We start from the raw sequence: 18,414 nt of genomic DNA, 5'->3' as shown, positions 1-18,414 counted from the left end.
TCAGGAGGACCTGAGTTCAAATACAGCCTCAGACACTTGACACTTACTAGCTGTGTGACCTTGGACAAGTCATTTAACCCCCCACCCCAATTCTATCTCATTTGGATTTCTTCTTTACATTTTTGTATTCATCATTCCTGTGTTTTCCTGGGTTTGCTTATTTTATTTTCATCAGTTCATATGTTTCCTTATCTGTAAAGTGGGGATAATAATATTTGTACTACCTACCCACAGTATTATTGTAAAGGAAAGGACTTTGCAAATATTACAGTCCTATTAAAATATGAGTTACTACAGATTTTCAACCTAGGGGATGAAGTAATCTCTGTGCTTGTAAGAGAGATTTTCCACCTAATAAAACTAAGAATAGGGCTGTGGGCTGAGCTGTACTTTATAGGAAGTGGTGCAAAGTTTGCAGGAAGGCAAGGCTAGTTTTCTTTTTCGATGCTGTGTCATATGTACAAAGGAGAAGATATTTCATGTCACGTTAAACACACACCCTGGAATGTCCTCCTCACTAACCAGAGGACAAAAGGCAATGCCCCCAACCACCAAATAAACCTCTTACAGAAAGGGGGGGACTACTCCAGTACTTTAACTTGTCTCCATTCTCATTCTACCCCAGAGTTGCTATACAGTCACCACCCACAACTGTTACCCACAAGAAATCTCAGAACAAAGTAACACCCAGAATAACTGTAACATCTGTGTCTATCACCAAAACATGGTCAGTGAATTGAAACTATATGTAGTACTACATAAACCAAAGAGTCCTAAGTCCCAAACACTGCCATTTACAAGGTTTATAGCCATGTACTACATAAACCAAAGAGTCCTAAGTCCCAAACACTGCCATTTACAAGGTTTATAGCCATGTAGATGGAAATGTGTATGGAAATCATGCTTAAAAGGCCAAAACCAAAAAAAAATTTTTTAAATTTTAAATTAAAAAAAAATTAATCTAGATCAAAGGTTCCTAAATTGGACTCCTTGAAGTTTTAAAATATATATTTTGATAACTATTTCAATTTAATTTTTTCCTTTATAAGTCTATATATTTTATTTTATATATATTAAAACAATATTCTAGAAGGGGTCCATAGGCTTCAGATTACCATAGGTTCAGACTGCCGTGGGTTCTGTGACATAAAAAAGTTAAAAACCTTTGGAAAAGATGATTTCTATTCTGGTTCTAAATCCTCTAGCTATGACTGGTTTGCATGTTAGACCAAGAAATCTTCCAATTTCTTGATAAGTGAATTAAATAAGCATGAATTATATCACAAATCATACCAGATCACAAAGATCCTGAACCTAAGCCACATCTGGCTATGGACAAACTGAAGAGTATTGCCACCACTCTGATAAATTATTGGTTAATAAGTGGGACTAAAGATAAGTAGCTGAACCAGAAATATAAGGACAAGGAGGAAGAACAGCAGAATGAATATGGTTGGGGCTCACAAAATTTGGACACTTCTGAAATATTTTTGTTTCTTTGGAATGTTTCATCATTTAGACCAGTGGTCTTCAAACTTTTTGGTCACACATCTCTATCAGTAGAAAACAAAAAAACTTTTGAACATGCTCCCATGACTTATTATAAATTATACAAATATATTACTACCGTACTACTAATAATTATGTAGATGATAAAGTTTACATAAAAACCAAAATTTTAAAAGGACGAGATGAAGATGAAATAATGATGATTGATCCCCGAGTCACTACAGAGTCACTCAAGTTTATTGAGTTAGGGAGCAACATGGTCAGACCTGCACTTTAGGAAATTCTATGGAAGATGATCATTAGGAGGCAACTGCAATAGTGCACAAGTAAGAGGTCATGAGGTCAGGTTCATGGCTTATGTGATTAGGAGACAGATGCAAGAAATGTTGGGAAGGTAAAAACAAAAAAGATCTGGCAATTCATTGCAGATGTGGGGTGGGGGAGAATGGGGAATCCAAGATGATATGGAGATTGCAAAAAATGATAGAAGGATATCGGTGTGCTCAATAATGGAAAAATTCAAGAGGGGATGGACTTGGGGAAGAAAATAATGTAATGTAGTAAAAAACTTCAAAACACATTGCAAGTCATCTACTCCTGTTCATCCTGTGTGACTCACTCTATCCTACCCAAAATGAAAATGGGGGAGACAGCTATTTTTTTCAACATTATATTTATTTTTTTAAATAATAATTAACATTTTAATTTCAAGTCTTTCTCTCCCTCCCCTTTCCCCTCCCTGAGGCAGTAAGCAATCAGATATAGGTTATACATGTGCAATTATGTAAAACATTTTCATATATTAGTCATTTCTTATAAGAAAACTTGATTAAAGAAAAAAAGAAAGTGAAAAATAGCATGCTTCATTCTCTGTTCAATCAAAATCAGTTCTTTCTTTGGAGGTGAATAGTATGCTTTATCATTAGTCCTTTGGGGTTCTCTTGGATCATCGTATTGCAGAGGATAGTTAAGTCATTCACAGCTCTTCACCAAACAACATTGAGGTCTCTGTGCACAACATTCTCCTGGTTCTGCTCACTTCACTATACATCAGTTCATACAAGTCTTTCCAGGCCTTTCTGAAATTGTTCTTTATCATTTCTTTTTTTTTATTGCACATTATTTATTCTTTTTTTAAAAAATTATAAACCCAGCAATACCACTTTTGGGTCTTTTTCCCAAAGAGATCATGGAAAAGGGAAAAGGACCCACATGTACAAAAATATTTATAGCTGCTCTTTATGTGGTGGCAAGGAATTGGAAGTTGAGGGGATGCCCATCAATTGGGGAATGGCTGGACAAGTTGTGGTATATGAATACAATGGAATACTATTGTGCTGTAAGAAACGATGAGCAGGAGGAGTTCAGAGAAACCTGGAGGGTCTTGTGAGCTGATGATGAGTGAGATGAGCAGAACCAGAAGAACATTGTATACAGTATCATCAACATTGAGTGTTGATCTACTGTGATGGACTATATTCTTCTCACCAATGCAATGGTACAGAGGAGTTCCAGGGGACTCATGATGGAAGAGGATCTCCAAATCCAGGAAAAAAAAAAAAAAGAACTGTGGAGTATAGATGCTGATTGAACCATACTATTTCTTTTGGTTTTGGTGCTGTTGTTTTTCTATTTTGAGGTTTTTCCTCATTGCTCTGATTTTTCTTTTATAACATGACTAATGCAGAAATATGTTTAATATTCTTATACATATATATGTATATATGTGTGTGTATATATATATACACACACACACACACACACACACACACACATATATATATATATCCTATATCAGATTACCTGCTGTCTAGGGGAGGGGGGAGAGAGAAAAATCTGAAATTGGAAAACTTTTATAAACAAAAGTTGAGAACTATCTTTACATGTAACTGGAATAAAATACTTTATTAAAAATAATAATAAACATTTTAATAGTTTTGAGTTCCAAATTTAATCCCTCCTTCCCTCCCTCCTCTCCCTGCTCCCTGAGGAAGTAAGCAATCAGATATGGGTTATACATATGCAATTATGTGAAACATCATATAAGTCATTTTGTACAAGAAAACTTGAATAAAATAAAACTTGAAAAAAAATGAAAGAAGTCAGGGCATAAACCCCATTTGGGATATCAATGACAGATCACAAAGCACCAGAAAGCAGGAACATCAAAGCACCCTCTCCTTACAGAAACAAAGTCATTATGTTCCTTTGGGGAACTGATGGGGAGAAGAAAGGGAAAGCCATGGAGGTTTTCACTCAATAAAGTGCACTGGGCTTTGCAGACGCTGCCACCGGGAGTCCTCGTCTTGGTTCCGCCTGCCGGACACCAATCCCCGCCGCCTCTGCCTCCGCCATCGCCTCCGGCCCAGGCATAGGTGGCCATGGCCAATCCCAGCGTGTACTTCAACATTGCCGTCGATAACGAGCCCCTGGGCCGGGTTACTTTCGAGCTCTTTGCAGACAAGGTTCCAAAGACAGCAGAAAACTTTCGTGCTCTGAGCACTGGAGAGAAGGGATTTGGTTACAAGGGATCCTGCTTTCATAGAATCATTCCTGGGTTCATGTGCCAGGGTGGTGACTTCACACGCCACAATGGCACTGGTGGCAAGTCCATCTCTGGGGAGAAATTTGCTGATGAGAACTTCATCCTGAAGCGTGCTGGCCCTGGCATCTTGTCCATGGCAAAAGCTGGACCCAGCACAAATGGCTCCCAGCTTTTCATCAGCACTGCTAAGACTGACTGGTTAGATGGCAGGCATGTTGTCTTCGGCCAAGTGAAAGAAGGCATGAATATTGTGGAAGCCATGGAGCGTTTCGGTTCTCGGGATGGCAAGACCAGCAAGAAGATCACCATTGCTGACTGTGGACAACTCTCATCAGTTTTTTTGTTTTGTTTTTTGTCTTAACCATCAAACCATTCCTCTGTAGCTGGAGAGAGCACCCCTGAACCCCATCTACTCTCATACCTTATAATCCTTGTGCTCTCACTTGCTGCAATTCTCTTTGGATTTCATTTCCTTTTTCCTTCCACAAGTTGGCTAAACAGAGTTAAGTTTATGATTATGAAATAAAAACTAAACTACACCTGTAGGCTCTCCTTTTTATGATGGGGGGGGCAGATTAAGTTGGAGGTGAGCAACAGGATTCATCTTAAGCTTTATTAATAAATGTTTGCCAACTTTTCTTGTTTTGTTTTTCTTAATGGGGGGGAGAGCTTAGATTTCAACTTGCAAATGTCCTAATAGGATTTTAATTAAAAAGGTAGAAGACTGACCTGAAATATGACCAGAAGGGGTTTCTTTTAAGTATGTGTATATTGGAATATATTAATCTGAAGAAAATAAAATTGTTTTAAGTAAAAAAAAATAGAAAATAAAAATAAAGTGCACTGAAGTTTTTAGGCACCAACAAAGGTAAGCCAAACTTAGCAGTGCTCTGGCATGCCAGATTGAGATCTTAAGGCAACAAGCAACCCCCAAAACACAGGTCTGAGTTCCTGCCTTTCCTTGGAAAGACTTTGTGAGGTAGGTAGAATATCAGTAAGTATTGTCACTGCAAAAAGCCCACATGTGGAAATTCATTAAGACAAACACAGGCAGCCCAAGCTACAGGGGCTTAATGTCCATGAGTGATTCGGAGGGGAGGGGAGGATGCAGAGAGGAAGAGGTTGTGTCTTGACATGAAAAGGAATCCCTTTTACATGTACATTGTACTATTTACCATGAGCTAACTGCCTCAGTTCTCTCTTTCAGTCAGAGGAGGAACAGAAAAATTCAAAATGTCTAACAGCCCAAATAAGATCAATCTTATTTCTCTGGCATTTCTTTGTGAGGGTGGGAGATAAGAATCAAGACTATGATGGAAGTTTCTTGAGGGCAGGAACTGCTTTGTTTTTATCTTTATATCACAGAAGAAGTATTTAACAAACTACACTAGCTCAAAGATTAACATGATTCCCAGTCCCCTTTCATTTCTCTCTGGGACTCTGACACTCCCATAATAGTATAAGAAAGTCCAACTGACAAGTTTTTTTAAGCTAATGCTGACAACTAATACTTCATACCAATAATGATGGAGATGATCCTGGAGAAGAAGGCCTTCTACTGAAGTTTTAAGCTCAACCAGGTAGATTTTAGAAAAACCTGGAAAGACTTAAGTGAACTGATGCAAAGTAAAGTGAGCAGAACCAGGAGAACATTGTACACAATAACAGCAAAGGTGTGCAATGATAACTGTGATAGACTTAGCTTTTCTCAACAATACAATGATCCAAGACAATTCCAAAAGACTCATGATGGAAAATGCTCTCCACCTCCAGACAAAGAATTATGGAGTCTGCAGATCAAAGCACACTATTTTCACTTTTGTTGTTGATTTTTGTTTCTTCTTTCTTGTGGTTTTTCCCTTTTGTTCTGATTCTTCTCTCCCAACATTACTAATGCAGAAATGTGTTTAACATGATTGTACTGTATAACCTATATGGGATTGCTTACTGTCTTGGGGAGGGAGGTGGGAAAGGAAAGGAGAAAAATTTGGAACTCAAAATCTTACAAAAATGAATATTGAAAATTATCATTACATGTAATTGGAAAAAACAAAATAAAATATTATTAAGAAAAGGAAAAAAGAAAAAAGACACTTCCCAGCTCCTGAACCATAGACCATTGTCTATGTAACTGTCAGTATGAGCTGACAGTGCCCGTTCTGAATGACTACACAGTGAAGGTCAGTGTAAAAACATAAAGAAAAATGCACTTTAATGTCTATCCAGTCCAAATGATTCTTTTTCAAGGGTTTGATGATGAGGTGGAATAGACCCTTGATGGAAAACCTTTTAGGGGTGTTCTAGCATTGACAAAGAATAGGTCATGAGTGATAAACTCTGGATTTCTTGCAAATTAAGGAAAACAGGTACCAGTCCTAGAAAGGTATAACTGGAAGACCATTCTTTTAAGTAGCTCAACTGACTCAAAGAGTCAGAGTTCAGGCAATCTAATAGGACTCAGAAATGCCAACTAGGAGTCACATCCTGAGCTCTGAAGTAAATTTCAGGCACTGGTGAAGATAAGAGTTAGGTAAGAAAAAGCAGACTAGACCCACTCAGCCATGGAAACCAAGTTTTGCACACAAACAGCTAATTTTAGGTTTCTTAAAGGCAGCTTTCCAGGTTCCCAAAGAAGCCTGAAGTGGAAGGAAAAAGAGAAAGAATGTGTACAGAGAATATAAGAAACACACAGACCTTGTGGATTCTATATACTCAGTGATGTTTAAATATGCTGAAGAACCCTGGGATTTTAAATATTTGGGAAAGCCCATCTCTGACTCCCCCAGCTCCTATGTTTTATCCAGTCTTATCAATTCTCTGGCTCCTAAAGATATCTTCTGACCCCCTACACTATAACATCCCTGGACTCCTCTCTATCCTCACTGGCTCACCACCCATAGGAGCTGGGCCCTCACCATCTCCCACTGGAACTGTTGTGATAGTCCCTTCTCAACTCTAGTCTCTCCTCCTCAACCTATCCTGCTGCACATGCTACCAAAGTATCCTCAAAATATCCTCAAGTAGAGGTCTAATCACATCAGGACTGGCATAGAAATCTTCACTCAATGGCTCTCACAGATTAAAAGATAAAGTCTTAGCCTAGGATTCAAGGCCCTCCACATTCCAATTCTCCCCTTCATGTGCTCTATGTCCAGTCAGTTAGTAGGGAAATATTTTTTATTAAGCACCTATGTGTCATGTGCAAAGCACTAAGTATACAAAGAAAGGCAAAAGATAGTCCCTGCCTTCAAGGAGCTCATAGTCTAATGGAGGAGGCAACATGCAAATGGCTATGTACAAACAAGATAGGGACAAGATACAGTGGAGATAATGAACAAGGGAAAGACACTAGCATTAATGGGGATCAGGGGAGGCTTCCTATGAAGGTGAGATGTTGGCTGAGACTTGAAGGAAGTCAGGCAAGCCATGAGATGGAGAAAAGGTGAGAGAGAATTCTAGGCATGGAGATAACCAGTAAAAATGCATGGAGCTGGGAGCAGCTGGGTGGCACAGTGGATAAAGCACTGGCCTCAGATTCAGGAGGACCTGAGTTCAAACCCAGCCTCAGACACTTGACACTAGCTGTGTGACCCTGGGCAAGTCATTTAACCCTCATTGTCCCACAAAACAAAAAACAAACAAAAAAATGCATGGACCTGGAAGATGGAGTGTCTTGTGTAAGGAAGAGCTGAGAGGCCAGTGTCATTGGCCTCTTCTTTTTTCTTTTTTTTTTCCGCCCAGAAATCCTGGAAGGTAGGTTAAGTATCATACCCAATTTACAGATGAGGAAACCAAGACTTGTCAAGGTTCGATGACTCAGCCACTGCCATTTAGGTAACGTCAGGGGAATAACCTAAGTCTTCTGACTCTAAGTCCAGTCTCCCTTCCCTGGCACCACTCTGATTCTCATTTCTGTGTAGAAACTATAAATTAGGTCTGCAAATATGCTAATGCCTTTTCACCTCATTTACTCGGACATTGATTTAGAAAAGCAGCTTGGACATCAATGTGCAAGAGAGACTATGAATCACAGATCTAGCTCTTCTGAAAGAGTCCTTAAACATTCATAGAAATTGCATTTGTCTCCAGAAAGGACAATGGCAGTTCCCTCCCCAGCACCTGTACTTATGGTGGGCTTTCTAGCCCTAGGCCAGAGTGACTCCCACTGGACAAAAGGAGAGATACATATGAATGGGGGATTTACAGTGAGTAAAGGAAACAATCCTGGAAGGTTCAGTTTTCAGATTCAGCCTTGTCTCCAAACACCCACAATACAGGAGGCAACTAAACTTAACTTCATTTAGTCCCCACTCACCAACCGGCACCTCAGCTTTGAGATGACTATTTAGTAAGGGAAGGGGAGGGAAGAATCCACTACCATTCAATCTCAAGGTCCCCAACCAGGAGCTTTTTATTCCCTTGTGTGACTCACTCACAGGCTGCAGGACTGTAGAGCCAGGAACTCTGTGTATGTCTGGTGAGTAATGCTACCCCCTGCATCCTGCATTCCCCAGCTGCTTCTGGCTTAACTAGCCTAGATTGCCTTTTATGACTTGCAAAATATCCTAACACATTAAAGGGGACAGGAAAAGCCATTCCTGGAAACAGTGAATGTTCCTTCTCATTTATACCCCTGCCAAGGGAGGAGGGTTTACCCGTCTTGTGTTGGGAAAGCACAGCTGCAATTTCCCAAGATGGCACCAGAGAGCAGCATAGAAACACACAAACCAGCAGGAAATCTCATTTATCTCTAGTCTGGGAAATCTTGGGACAAGAGCTCCTACTTCTGGATGGAAACAAAACCCAGCACTGACCCAGTATGGTGCCCATTTCTGGCTCATTCCTTCCCTATAAAGCAACTATTCTAACAACACTTCACAGTGAAGACAGAAGACTATAGAAATCACAGACTATTAGAGCTGGAAATGACTTTGGAGATCAACTAGTAACTGAATTACAGAATCTCAAAGTTGTCAGGAACCTCAGATACAACTGAGTTCAACCCATATATTATCAGGAATCCCCATTACAGCATCACTAAGTGAGTATTCATTCAGCCTCCACTTGAAGATTTCAAGCAACAGAGAACGCCTTACCTCCCCAAGTCATTCTATTCCACTTTTGGATAGCACTGTTACAAGGGCAGCTAGGTGGCACAGTGGATAGAGTGCTGGGCCTGGAGTCTGGAAGACTCATCTTCCTGCATTCAAATCCAAATTCAGATACTTTACTAGCTGTGTGACCCTAGGCAAGTCACTTAACCCTGTTTGCCTTGGTTTCCTCATCTGCAAAAGGAGCTGAAGAAGGAAATGGCAAACCATTTCAGTCTTCTTGCCAAGAAAATCCCAAATGTGGTCAAGAGAAGTCAGACATGAGTGAAATGACTGAACAATAAAAAAAATTGTTACAAAATTGTTTCCCCACACACACACATAAAACCAGCACTTAGCATGGTGCCATGTATAACGCAGGTAATACATGTTTGTTTGAGCTCATTTGATTGTATTGTTGTTTTGCTGAATTTTTCTTCTCATTATTCTTTTTTGGGGGGGGGGGCGATTGGGGTTAAGTGACTTGCCCAGGGTCACACAGCTAGTAAGTGTCAAGTGTCTGAGGCCAGATTTGAACTCAGGTCCTCCTGAATCCAGGGCCCGTGCTTTATCTAACTATGCCACCTAGCTGCCCCTTTCTCTTTATTCTTTGTTAGAAGGAATGGCCTATGTATAGGGACAGGGGAAGGAATATATGTGGAAATGAAGGTGATTATTAAAAAATAAAAGATACCATTATTTTTTTAAATAACCATTTAAAAAAATGTTTCTTGAATTGAAAAGCAAAGAGCTTCTGAAATACCACTCTTATCTGCTCAACCTAAAGGTTAGGGGCTCTGGAAAAGGATAACACCAGACATTTCTGCCCAGTGCCCAAAACTCTTGGTATTCCAAAAGCCTTAGCTGAAAATGGCAGATACATTCATTCAACTCTGGCCCATTTTGTTTATGGAACAAAGGAGACCTGTCATGTCAGATCCTCCAAAGAAGATTATTAACTGAGCCTCCCTCCTTCCCCCATTTCCCCCCCCAAAAAAGTCCAAAGTAGACATCTTTCATCAAAGGCACTAGTCACATTGTGTACACTATGAGCTACCTACAAATCAATGAAACCACACTTGATAAGAACCCATCTCAATTAAACATACTGTTCTCTGCACCCAGACTGAAAAGGTAGACCACATCATTTTATAAATAATGATTACTGGCATGTTGGAAATGGTATAAAGAACATTATTGAGGATGTGTGTGATCAAAATGAAAGTGGATCAATCATATACATTGGTATTTTGGGAATATTTTTTAAAAATCAGAAGAAGCTTCTGATATGTAACATACCTCTACTTTGGAAGATTTATAAAGAAAGATAGGAGCAGCTAGATGGCGCAATGGATAGAGCACTAGCCCTGGAGTCAGGAGTACCTGAGTTTAAGTCCGGCCTCATACACTTAACACTTGCTAGCTATGTGACCCTGGGCAAGTCACTTGGCCCCAATTGCCTCACTTGAAAAACAAAAAAAGAAAGAAATATAAATAAGAACTACATAAGATGAGAAGGCATGAAACAATTGTATCTACCTTAAAGACTGCCCACATTGAGATTCTAATTGAAGAAGCAAGACAAATATAAATAAATAGGCAAGTGTTTTATAAGTACCACAAATACTTCAAACTATCTTCCACTTTTCAATGTAAGGGGCAAATTACTCATTCCCCCAAACCTAACATCTAGGATTTTTTTTAAACTACCCCTCTTCCAGGGGATGCCTTGGGATCAATCCACATTCAGTATAATCTCCTATGTTTCCTCAGCTAACTATATCCACTGTCCCAAACTATAATTATCAGAAAGAGGACTCTGTCAAGAAACCAGTGCTTTTCTATGTTTTGACAGACCCCTTAGATACTCAAAATCCTGAATTCAAGAAAAAGAATTGCTATAATTAGTAAGGCAGGAAAATTGGCTGCTGTACCTTAGAATATTTCAATTTTCCTGTAGAAAATTTAAGAAAATTGGCCCTTGGCTAAATCAGATAATTTTGAGAATACCAGATGCTCATTTATATTTATTAGGTACCTAATATGTGCAAAAAATTGTGCCAGACACTTTATAGGATACAAAGAAGAATAAGATATAGTCCCTACCCTCCAGGAACTTAGATTCTGGTTGGGAAGAAAAGACATATATAAACAATTAGGCAAGTCATTTATGAAACGTACCACAAGAATGGTACAAGTAATAAATGCTATATAGTTCAGGGGCCAAAGAGATTACTTTTGGATGGGGTCATCAAGGAATAGACTTAAAAAAAGAGGCATATGGCCTTAGATTAGAAGAATAAATAGTATTTTGTCAAGGAGACAATGGTCAAGATTTTTTAGGCAGAGAAATAAGAATAAACAAAGTAAAAGGGACAGGAAAGTGAAAGATATGTTTGAAAGACTGTATGTAGAACAGTTGAAATGTAAGATTAATGCTTTAGGAAATAAAGCTAGAAAGACAGACTGGGTCTAGACTATAGGAAGATTTGAATGCTAGATAGTAGTAAGTTTAAACTTTATCTTATAGGCCAGAGAGAGCCATTGAAGGTTTTAACAGCAGAATAATTATACAAAGTGGCATTTTAATAATACAAATAACTAGTCATTGATATGACACTTGAAGGTTGCACTGCACTTCACACTTTATGTCGTTTTATTTTTAAAACAGTTATTTGGCCTCTCAAGAATAGATCTACAGAACCCATTGCGAATACAATATTTCTGCTTTTCTCATTATTTAATAATACATTGTTACTACTAATAAAGTTTTGCTCCTTAGAACCAAGTAGAACACAGATCCTTCTAGATTGCTAGCAAATATGGGAGACTGTCTTACTATAGAGGGTCAGGCTCTCTTCTCAGAGATCCATTTCAAATCCACGGAAACCCAGGGTGTGTCAAACCTGACTTAGAATCCCAGATTACCTCAGGGAGCATCCATATCAATCTCACCCTAGGAAACACTTCTCTCCGAGAAACTCTAATAACTTCAGGTATAGAGTATCTCCTTTTTTTTTTTTTTAAGTGAGGCAATTGGGGTTAAGTGACTTGCCCAGGGTCATACAGCTAGTAAGTGTTAAGTGTCTGAGGCCAGATTTGAACTCAAGTCCTCCTGAATCCAGGGCCGGTGCACTATCCACTGCGCCACCTAGCTGCCCCCCCCCACCCCGAGTATCTCTTAAGGATTGTTTGAAACTGGGGAAAACATACCTCCACTATAATAACTGAGGCCCAAGAGAGCCCAGTCCCTTCAGTTTAGCTATGGGCTACCTAACTCTGACTCTCCTGCTTCATCCAGCATCAGTTTTGGACCCAATGTAAACATCCCCTAGTGATGACTAAAGATATAATTTGTGATCAGCCAAGATGATGCAGCAGTTGGAAGCAATGCTAAGACCTTAAGTAGGATTCCCTTCCTCCCTTTCAGATATCTAGCTATTTTTTCTCTTTCCTTCTTTAGCTAAATGTTTTCCCCCTGGGTCTTGCCAAGGTCTCGTTGAAATACTCTTGTCCTCCCTTAGGTGGCACAGTGGATAGTCAGGAAGACCTGAGCTCAAATCTAACCTGAGATACTTTGAGCAAGTCACTGAACCTTTGTTTACCTCAGTTTCCTCATCTGTAAAATAGGGATAATATAATAGCACCTACTTCCCAGGGTTGCTGTGAGAATCAAATGAGATGAAATTTGTAAAGCACTTAGCACAGTACTTGATACATAGGAGGCTTGTTTCCTTCCCTCCCTCTCACAAGCCATCGGGGTTTCCTAGGAGAGTCCCAATCTCTCTCTTTTTATGAGTAAAAAGTGCCTGAATTTGGAACCCCACATACTAAATTCAAATCTCTGTCTTGCCACTCAATCTCCATGTAATCTTTTTTTTTTCTTTTCTGAATCACTGCAGTTTACTGAGGAGAAGAGTGACAAGGTCAAATCTGAGCTTTAGGAAAATCACTTTAGCAGTTATATGGAAGATGAATTAGAGTTCTCCATGTAATTTTTTTTTTGAGGCAACTGGGGTTAAGTGACTTGCCCAGGGTCACACAGCTAGTAAGTGTTAAGTGTCTGAGGTCAGATTTGAACTCAGGTACTCCTGACTCCAGGGCCGGTGCTCTATCCACTGTGCCACCTAGCTGCCCCATCTCCATGTAATCTTAAACAAGTCACTTAACCTCTCTGATCCTCAGGCTACTTGTCTTTAAAATAAGGGAGTTGAACTAAGGTCCCCTTCTAGCTCAAAAACTTATAATATGGACTTTGTTTAAATTCTTAGGATTATAGATTTAGAGCTGGAAGAGACCTTAGAAATCATCTAGTGCAAACGCTATATTTTACAAATGAGGAAAATGAAAACAAGAAAAGTAAAGTGACTTGCCTAAGGTCACACAGGTAATATGTCACAGAGCCAAAATTAAACCCAAGTCCTTTGGCTCCAAATCCAGCATTATTTCAACTGTACCATACTGCATCTGGTGAAGGTCACAAAAGGAGCAGTTAGTGTTGCCATGTTATCTCTTCTGAAAACCCTTCCTCCTCAGGAGAATCCCCCATCAAAGGTGGGAAACTTACTACTTATCTTCTTGCTATTTCTCCCTTTCTGCAAGTTGCAAGTAAACCTAGGACCATCTAAAGCTTGTAACCAAGACAAAGTGAAGACTAAGCCTGGATACAAATGGAAGCTAGAACTTTATATCTCCTGATATACACAAAAATGTATATCTCACTATGGGCATTTTTACACCACCTGCCATGCCTGGGAATTCTCTCCCTCATTTTTTTTGGAGGGGGGGGGGTTGGGGAAATGAGGGTTAAGTGACTTGCCCAGGGTCACACAGCTAGTAAGTGTCAAATGTCTGAGGCCAAATTTGAACTCAGGTCCTCCTGAATCCAGGGCCAGTGCTTTAGCCTTTGCACCACCAAGCTGCCCCCTCTCCCTCCTCATTTTATCTCCTCCCTGGCTTCCTTTAAATCCTAGTAACAATCTCACCTTCTACAAGAAGCCTCTCCTAATCCCATTTAATGCTAGTGTCTTCTACTGATTACCAATTTATCCTTTATCTACCTTATTTGTACATAGTTGTTTACATGTTGTCTCCTTTACATAATTGCAAGTTTCTGGAGAACTGGAATGGGTTTTTTGCCTTTTTCTGTATCCCCAGAACTTAGGACAGTGCTAAGGCACATAGTAGGCACTTAATACTACTAATAATGGTAATTGAATGACTGATGTAATCTAATCTATTCTTCCACCTGACTGCACAACTTCTCCCTTCTTATCCCTTCTTATCAACTACGTCCACACTCAAATTTCCCTTTCACCAAGAGCTCCAGCTCAGAACAAGAAAGGAAACTCGATCACGCTCAAAGGAAAGGCATCTAAGAGAGACAAAGTGACTTCTGGGAACAAAGTCTAGTTCCTCAGATTTGACCTTATGATGTCTAGGCATGTTCCTGTATTTGAAAATGTTAGAGGAAATGGCATGCCCTCCAAGCAGTCAGACTCCAACACAACCCTCTCCAGCCACAGAATGCACAGGCCCAACATGAAGAAACAAAGCCCGAATGTGAAGGATGAGGTAGGCTGACCCATCGAGCCATGAACCACCTGGACCAGACGCAAACATGTTACACCCAAGGCATGCACAGACCTGACAGTAAACTGGGAAGGAACATAAGTGGTGTTGGCCAGACAAGGCTGCATGGGAAAAGAACTAAGAAAACAAGTGACGTGATATTTCCTGTGATCTATGCCATTCAATCAACTTGACAGAGCCCAGCTAACCATGCCATGCAGCACCACCCTCCAGAATCTCAATTTAAGTTCCTGCCTCCACCTGTTTCTCTGACATCATCCTGTCATTATGCTTTCTTTAAAATTCCTTTGATGGAAGATGAATCACCTGGTTCCTGCTGGCACAGGCTAAAGCCCTTTCCAGTTATATCATTCTACTGTGGTGATCCTTCAGGAGCAGAGCGCCACCTAAAGGCTTCGCCAGCCATCATCTCCATGCTACCTAGGAAAAAGGGCCAGGACAGAATCACAGGCATGATGAGGGACTGGGAAAGAATTGGTAAGAAATGACACAAGTGGTATTCCTGGTAGAGCTAAGAAGCGACCTGAGCTCAGAATCCAGAAACAAATTCTTCTCAACTCAAATGCCCCAGAGAGGTTTATTGGTGGGGGAAATAAAGAAAATTGGGAGAATGAAATGAGTGTTAAGGTGGTCCCAAACAGCTTACACAATGCCTAGAAAAGTTTTAGGCTTTGAATATCCACCCTAAAAGGTCTATTTCACCATACAATGAGTGGAAAGAACATTGGTCTAAGAGCAAAAAGCAAAAATTGATTAATTAAAAAATAAAAATGGCTGAGTTTGAATCCTACCTCTGACACTTACAAGCTATATGAGCCTGGGCAAGTCTCTGCATCCAGGTCTTCTCATCTGTAAATCTGTCAGTCAATCAATAAGCATTTATTAAGTCCTTATTATGTGCCGGGCACTGTGCTAAGTGCTGAGCATCCAAAAAGCAAAATCTGTCCTTGCCCTCAAGGAGCATGACATACTAATTGGCATTCTAACTTGGACATAAGTAAGCAGTTATAAGATATAGATTTGGTATACAGAAGGCAACTGAGAGGCCTTAGCAGCAGGATGTGATTCCTGAGTTGAATCTTGAAGAAAGTCAGGGAAAACAAGAGGAAGAAGAGAGGACAAAGCATTCCAAGTGTGAGGATGGAAATGGGAGATGGAGCATGTAAGGAATAGCAAGTTGTCCTTTGTGGGTGGATCATAGGGCATGTGGAGGAAAGTAAAGAGTATGAAGACTGGAAAAGACAGGCAGAGATAGGTCAAGTGATGAAGAGCTTGAAATGTCAAACAAAAGAATTTATATTTGATCATGGAGGAAATAGGGAGACCCTGGAGCTCAAGGAGCAGTGGGGGTAGCATGTTCAGACCTTCATTTTAGAAAAATCAACTTAGTAGCTGAATGGAAGATGGACTGAAAGGGGGGAAAGACTTAAGGCAGAAAGACAAAGCTCAGCAGCAAGAGATAAAAAGAAATTCCATTTAAAATAACTGTAGACACTATAAAATATTTGGTAGCCTACCTGCCAAGACAAACCCAGGTACTAAATGAACACAATTACAAAACACTTTTTACACAAATAAAAATCAGATCTAAACAACTGAAAAAATATCAATTGCTCATGGGTAGGTTGAACTTATATAATAAAAATGAGAATTCTACCTAAATTAATTTACTTATTCAATGCCATACCAATCAAACTGTCAAAAAATTATTTTATAGAGCTAGAAAAAGCAATAACAAAATTCATCTGGAAGAACAAAAAGGTCAAGAATATTAAGGGAATTAATGAAAAAATGCAAAGGAAGGTGACCTAGCCATACCAGATCTAAAACTATATTATAAAGCAGTAACCATCAAAACTATTTGGTACTGGCTAAGAAATAGAGTGGTGGATCAGTGGAATAGGTTAGACACACAAGACATAGTAGTAAATGACTATAGCAATTTACTGTTTGATAAATCCAAACACTCCAGCTCCTGGGATAAGAACTCACTATTTGACAAAAACTGCTGGGAAAACTAGAAAATAGTATGGCAGAAACTAGTCATAGAGAAACATCTTACACCATATGACAAAATAAGGTCAAAATGGGTACATGATTTAGACATAAAGAGTGATACCATAGGCAAATTAGAAGAGGAAGAATAGTTTACCTGTCAGATCTATGTAGAGGGTGTGGTAAAAAAAAAACTTATTTGTGGTAAAGATATATAGATATATAGAGATCGGAAGTTTTAGCTGAATCATTTGAGAGTTGAGCGCATGCTACTGAATCTCACAAGGGGGAGAATTTATGACCAAAGATAAGAAAGAGAACATTTTGAAATGCAAAATGGATAATTTGATTACATTAAATTAAAAAGGTTTAGTACAAACAAGACCAATGCAACCAAAATTAGAAGGAAAGCAGAAAGCCGGGAAACAATTTTTACAGCCAATGTTTCTGATAAAGGCCTCATTTCTCAAATAGAGAACTGAGGCAAATTTATAAAAATATGTAATTCCCCAACTGATAAATGGTCAAAGGCTATGAATAGGCAGTTTTCAGGTGAAGAAATTAAGGGAATCTATAGTCATCTGAAAAAAATGTTCTTAATCACTACTGATCAGAGAAATGCAAATTAAAATTACTGTGAGGTACCACCTCACACCTCTCAGATTGGTCAATGAAAAAATAAAAGAAAATGATAACTGTTGGTGTAGATGTGGGAAAATTGGAACACTAATGCATTGTTAGTAGAAAACAATTCCCAAAGGGCTATAAAACTGTGGGTAGCATTTGATCCAGCAATACCACTACTAGGTCTATATCCCAAAGAGATCATAAAAAAGGGAAAAGGACCCACATGTACAAAAATATTTATAGTTGCTCTTTTTGTGGTAGCAAAGAATTGGAAATTGAGAGGATGGCCATCAATTGAGGAATGGCTGAACAAGTTGTGGTATATAAATATAATGGAATACTGCTGTGCTGTAAGAAATGATAAGCAATAGATTTCAAAAAAATCTGGACTTACATGAACAGATGCTGAGTGCAGTGAGCAGAACCAGAAGAACATTGTGCACAGTAACAGCAACATTGCATGATGATCAACTGTGATAGACTTAGCTCTTCCTAGCAATACAATGATCCAAGACAATTCCAAAAGACTCATGATGGAAAATGCTCTCCACATCCAGAAAAAGAACTATGGAGTCTGAATGCAGATCAAAGCATACTGTTTTCACTTTGGGTTTTTTTTTCCTTCTTTCTTGTGGTTTTCCCCTTTTGTTCTGATTCTTCTTTCACAACATGACTGATGTGGAAATATGTTTAACATGATTGTACTGTATAACCTGTATCAGACTGCTTGCTGTCTTGTGGAGGAAGGGAGAAAAATTTGGAACTCAAAATCTTACAAAAATGAATGTTGAAAACTATCTTTACATGTAATTGGAAAAAAATAAAATACTGTTAAAAAAAAAAAAGACTTAAGGCAGGAAGATTCAAAGAGTTACTGCAATAGTCCAGGCAACATCTGATGTGGGCCTGAAATGGGATGGTGGGCCATGTTGGGTGGATAAAAAGGGAACATGACGGCAGCTAGGTTACGCAGCAGATAAAGCATTGGCCCTGGATTCAAGAAGACCTGAGTTCAAATCTGGCCTCAGACATTTGACACTTACTAGCTATGTGACC

The 18,414-nt window shown here is 39.2% G+C and overlaps 1 protein-coding gene across 1 annotated transcript; it reads left to right on the top strand.

Moving 5' to 3' along the window:
* Positions 1-3,872: 3,872 nt before the first annotated feature.
* On the top strand, positions 3,873-4,459 carry LOC122751411 (peptidyl-prolyl cis-trans isomerase A-like). Its single transcript, XM_043998459.1, has one exon. The coding sequence runs from the start codon at positions 3,891-3,893 to the stop codon at positions 4,413-4,415; it is 525 nt and encodes a 174-aa protein (XP_043854394.1). The 5' UTR covers positions 3,873-3,890; the 3' UTR covers positions 4,416-4,459.
* Positions 4,460-18,414: the final 13,955 nt, after the last annotated feature.

This window comes from Dromiciops gliroides, chromosome 3, assembly GCF_019393635.1.
Source record: "Dromiciops gliroides isolate mDroGli1 chromosome 3, mDroGli1.pri, whole genome shotgun sequence".
Classification (NCBI taxonomy): domain Eukaryota; kingdom Metazoa; phylum Chordata; class Mammalia; order Microbiotheria; family Microbiotheriidae; genus Dromiciops; species Dromiciops gliroides.
This window is presented reverse-complemented; position numbering and strand designations above follow the sequence as displayed.

What these genes read in the sequence shown, in the direction of transcription:
- LOC122751411 (XM_043998459.1), top strand. Translation starts at nt 3,891, where the DNA reads ATGGCCAATCCCAGCGTGTACTTCAACATTGCCGTCGATAACGAGCCC.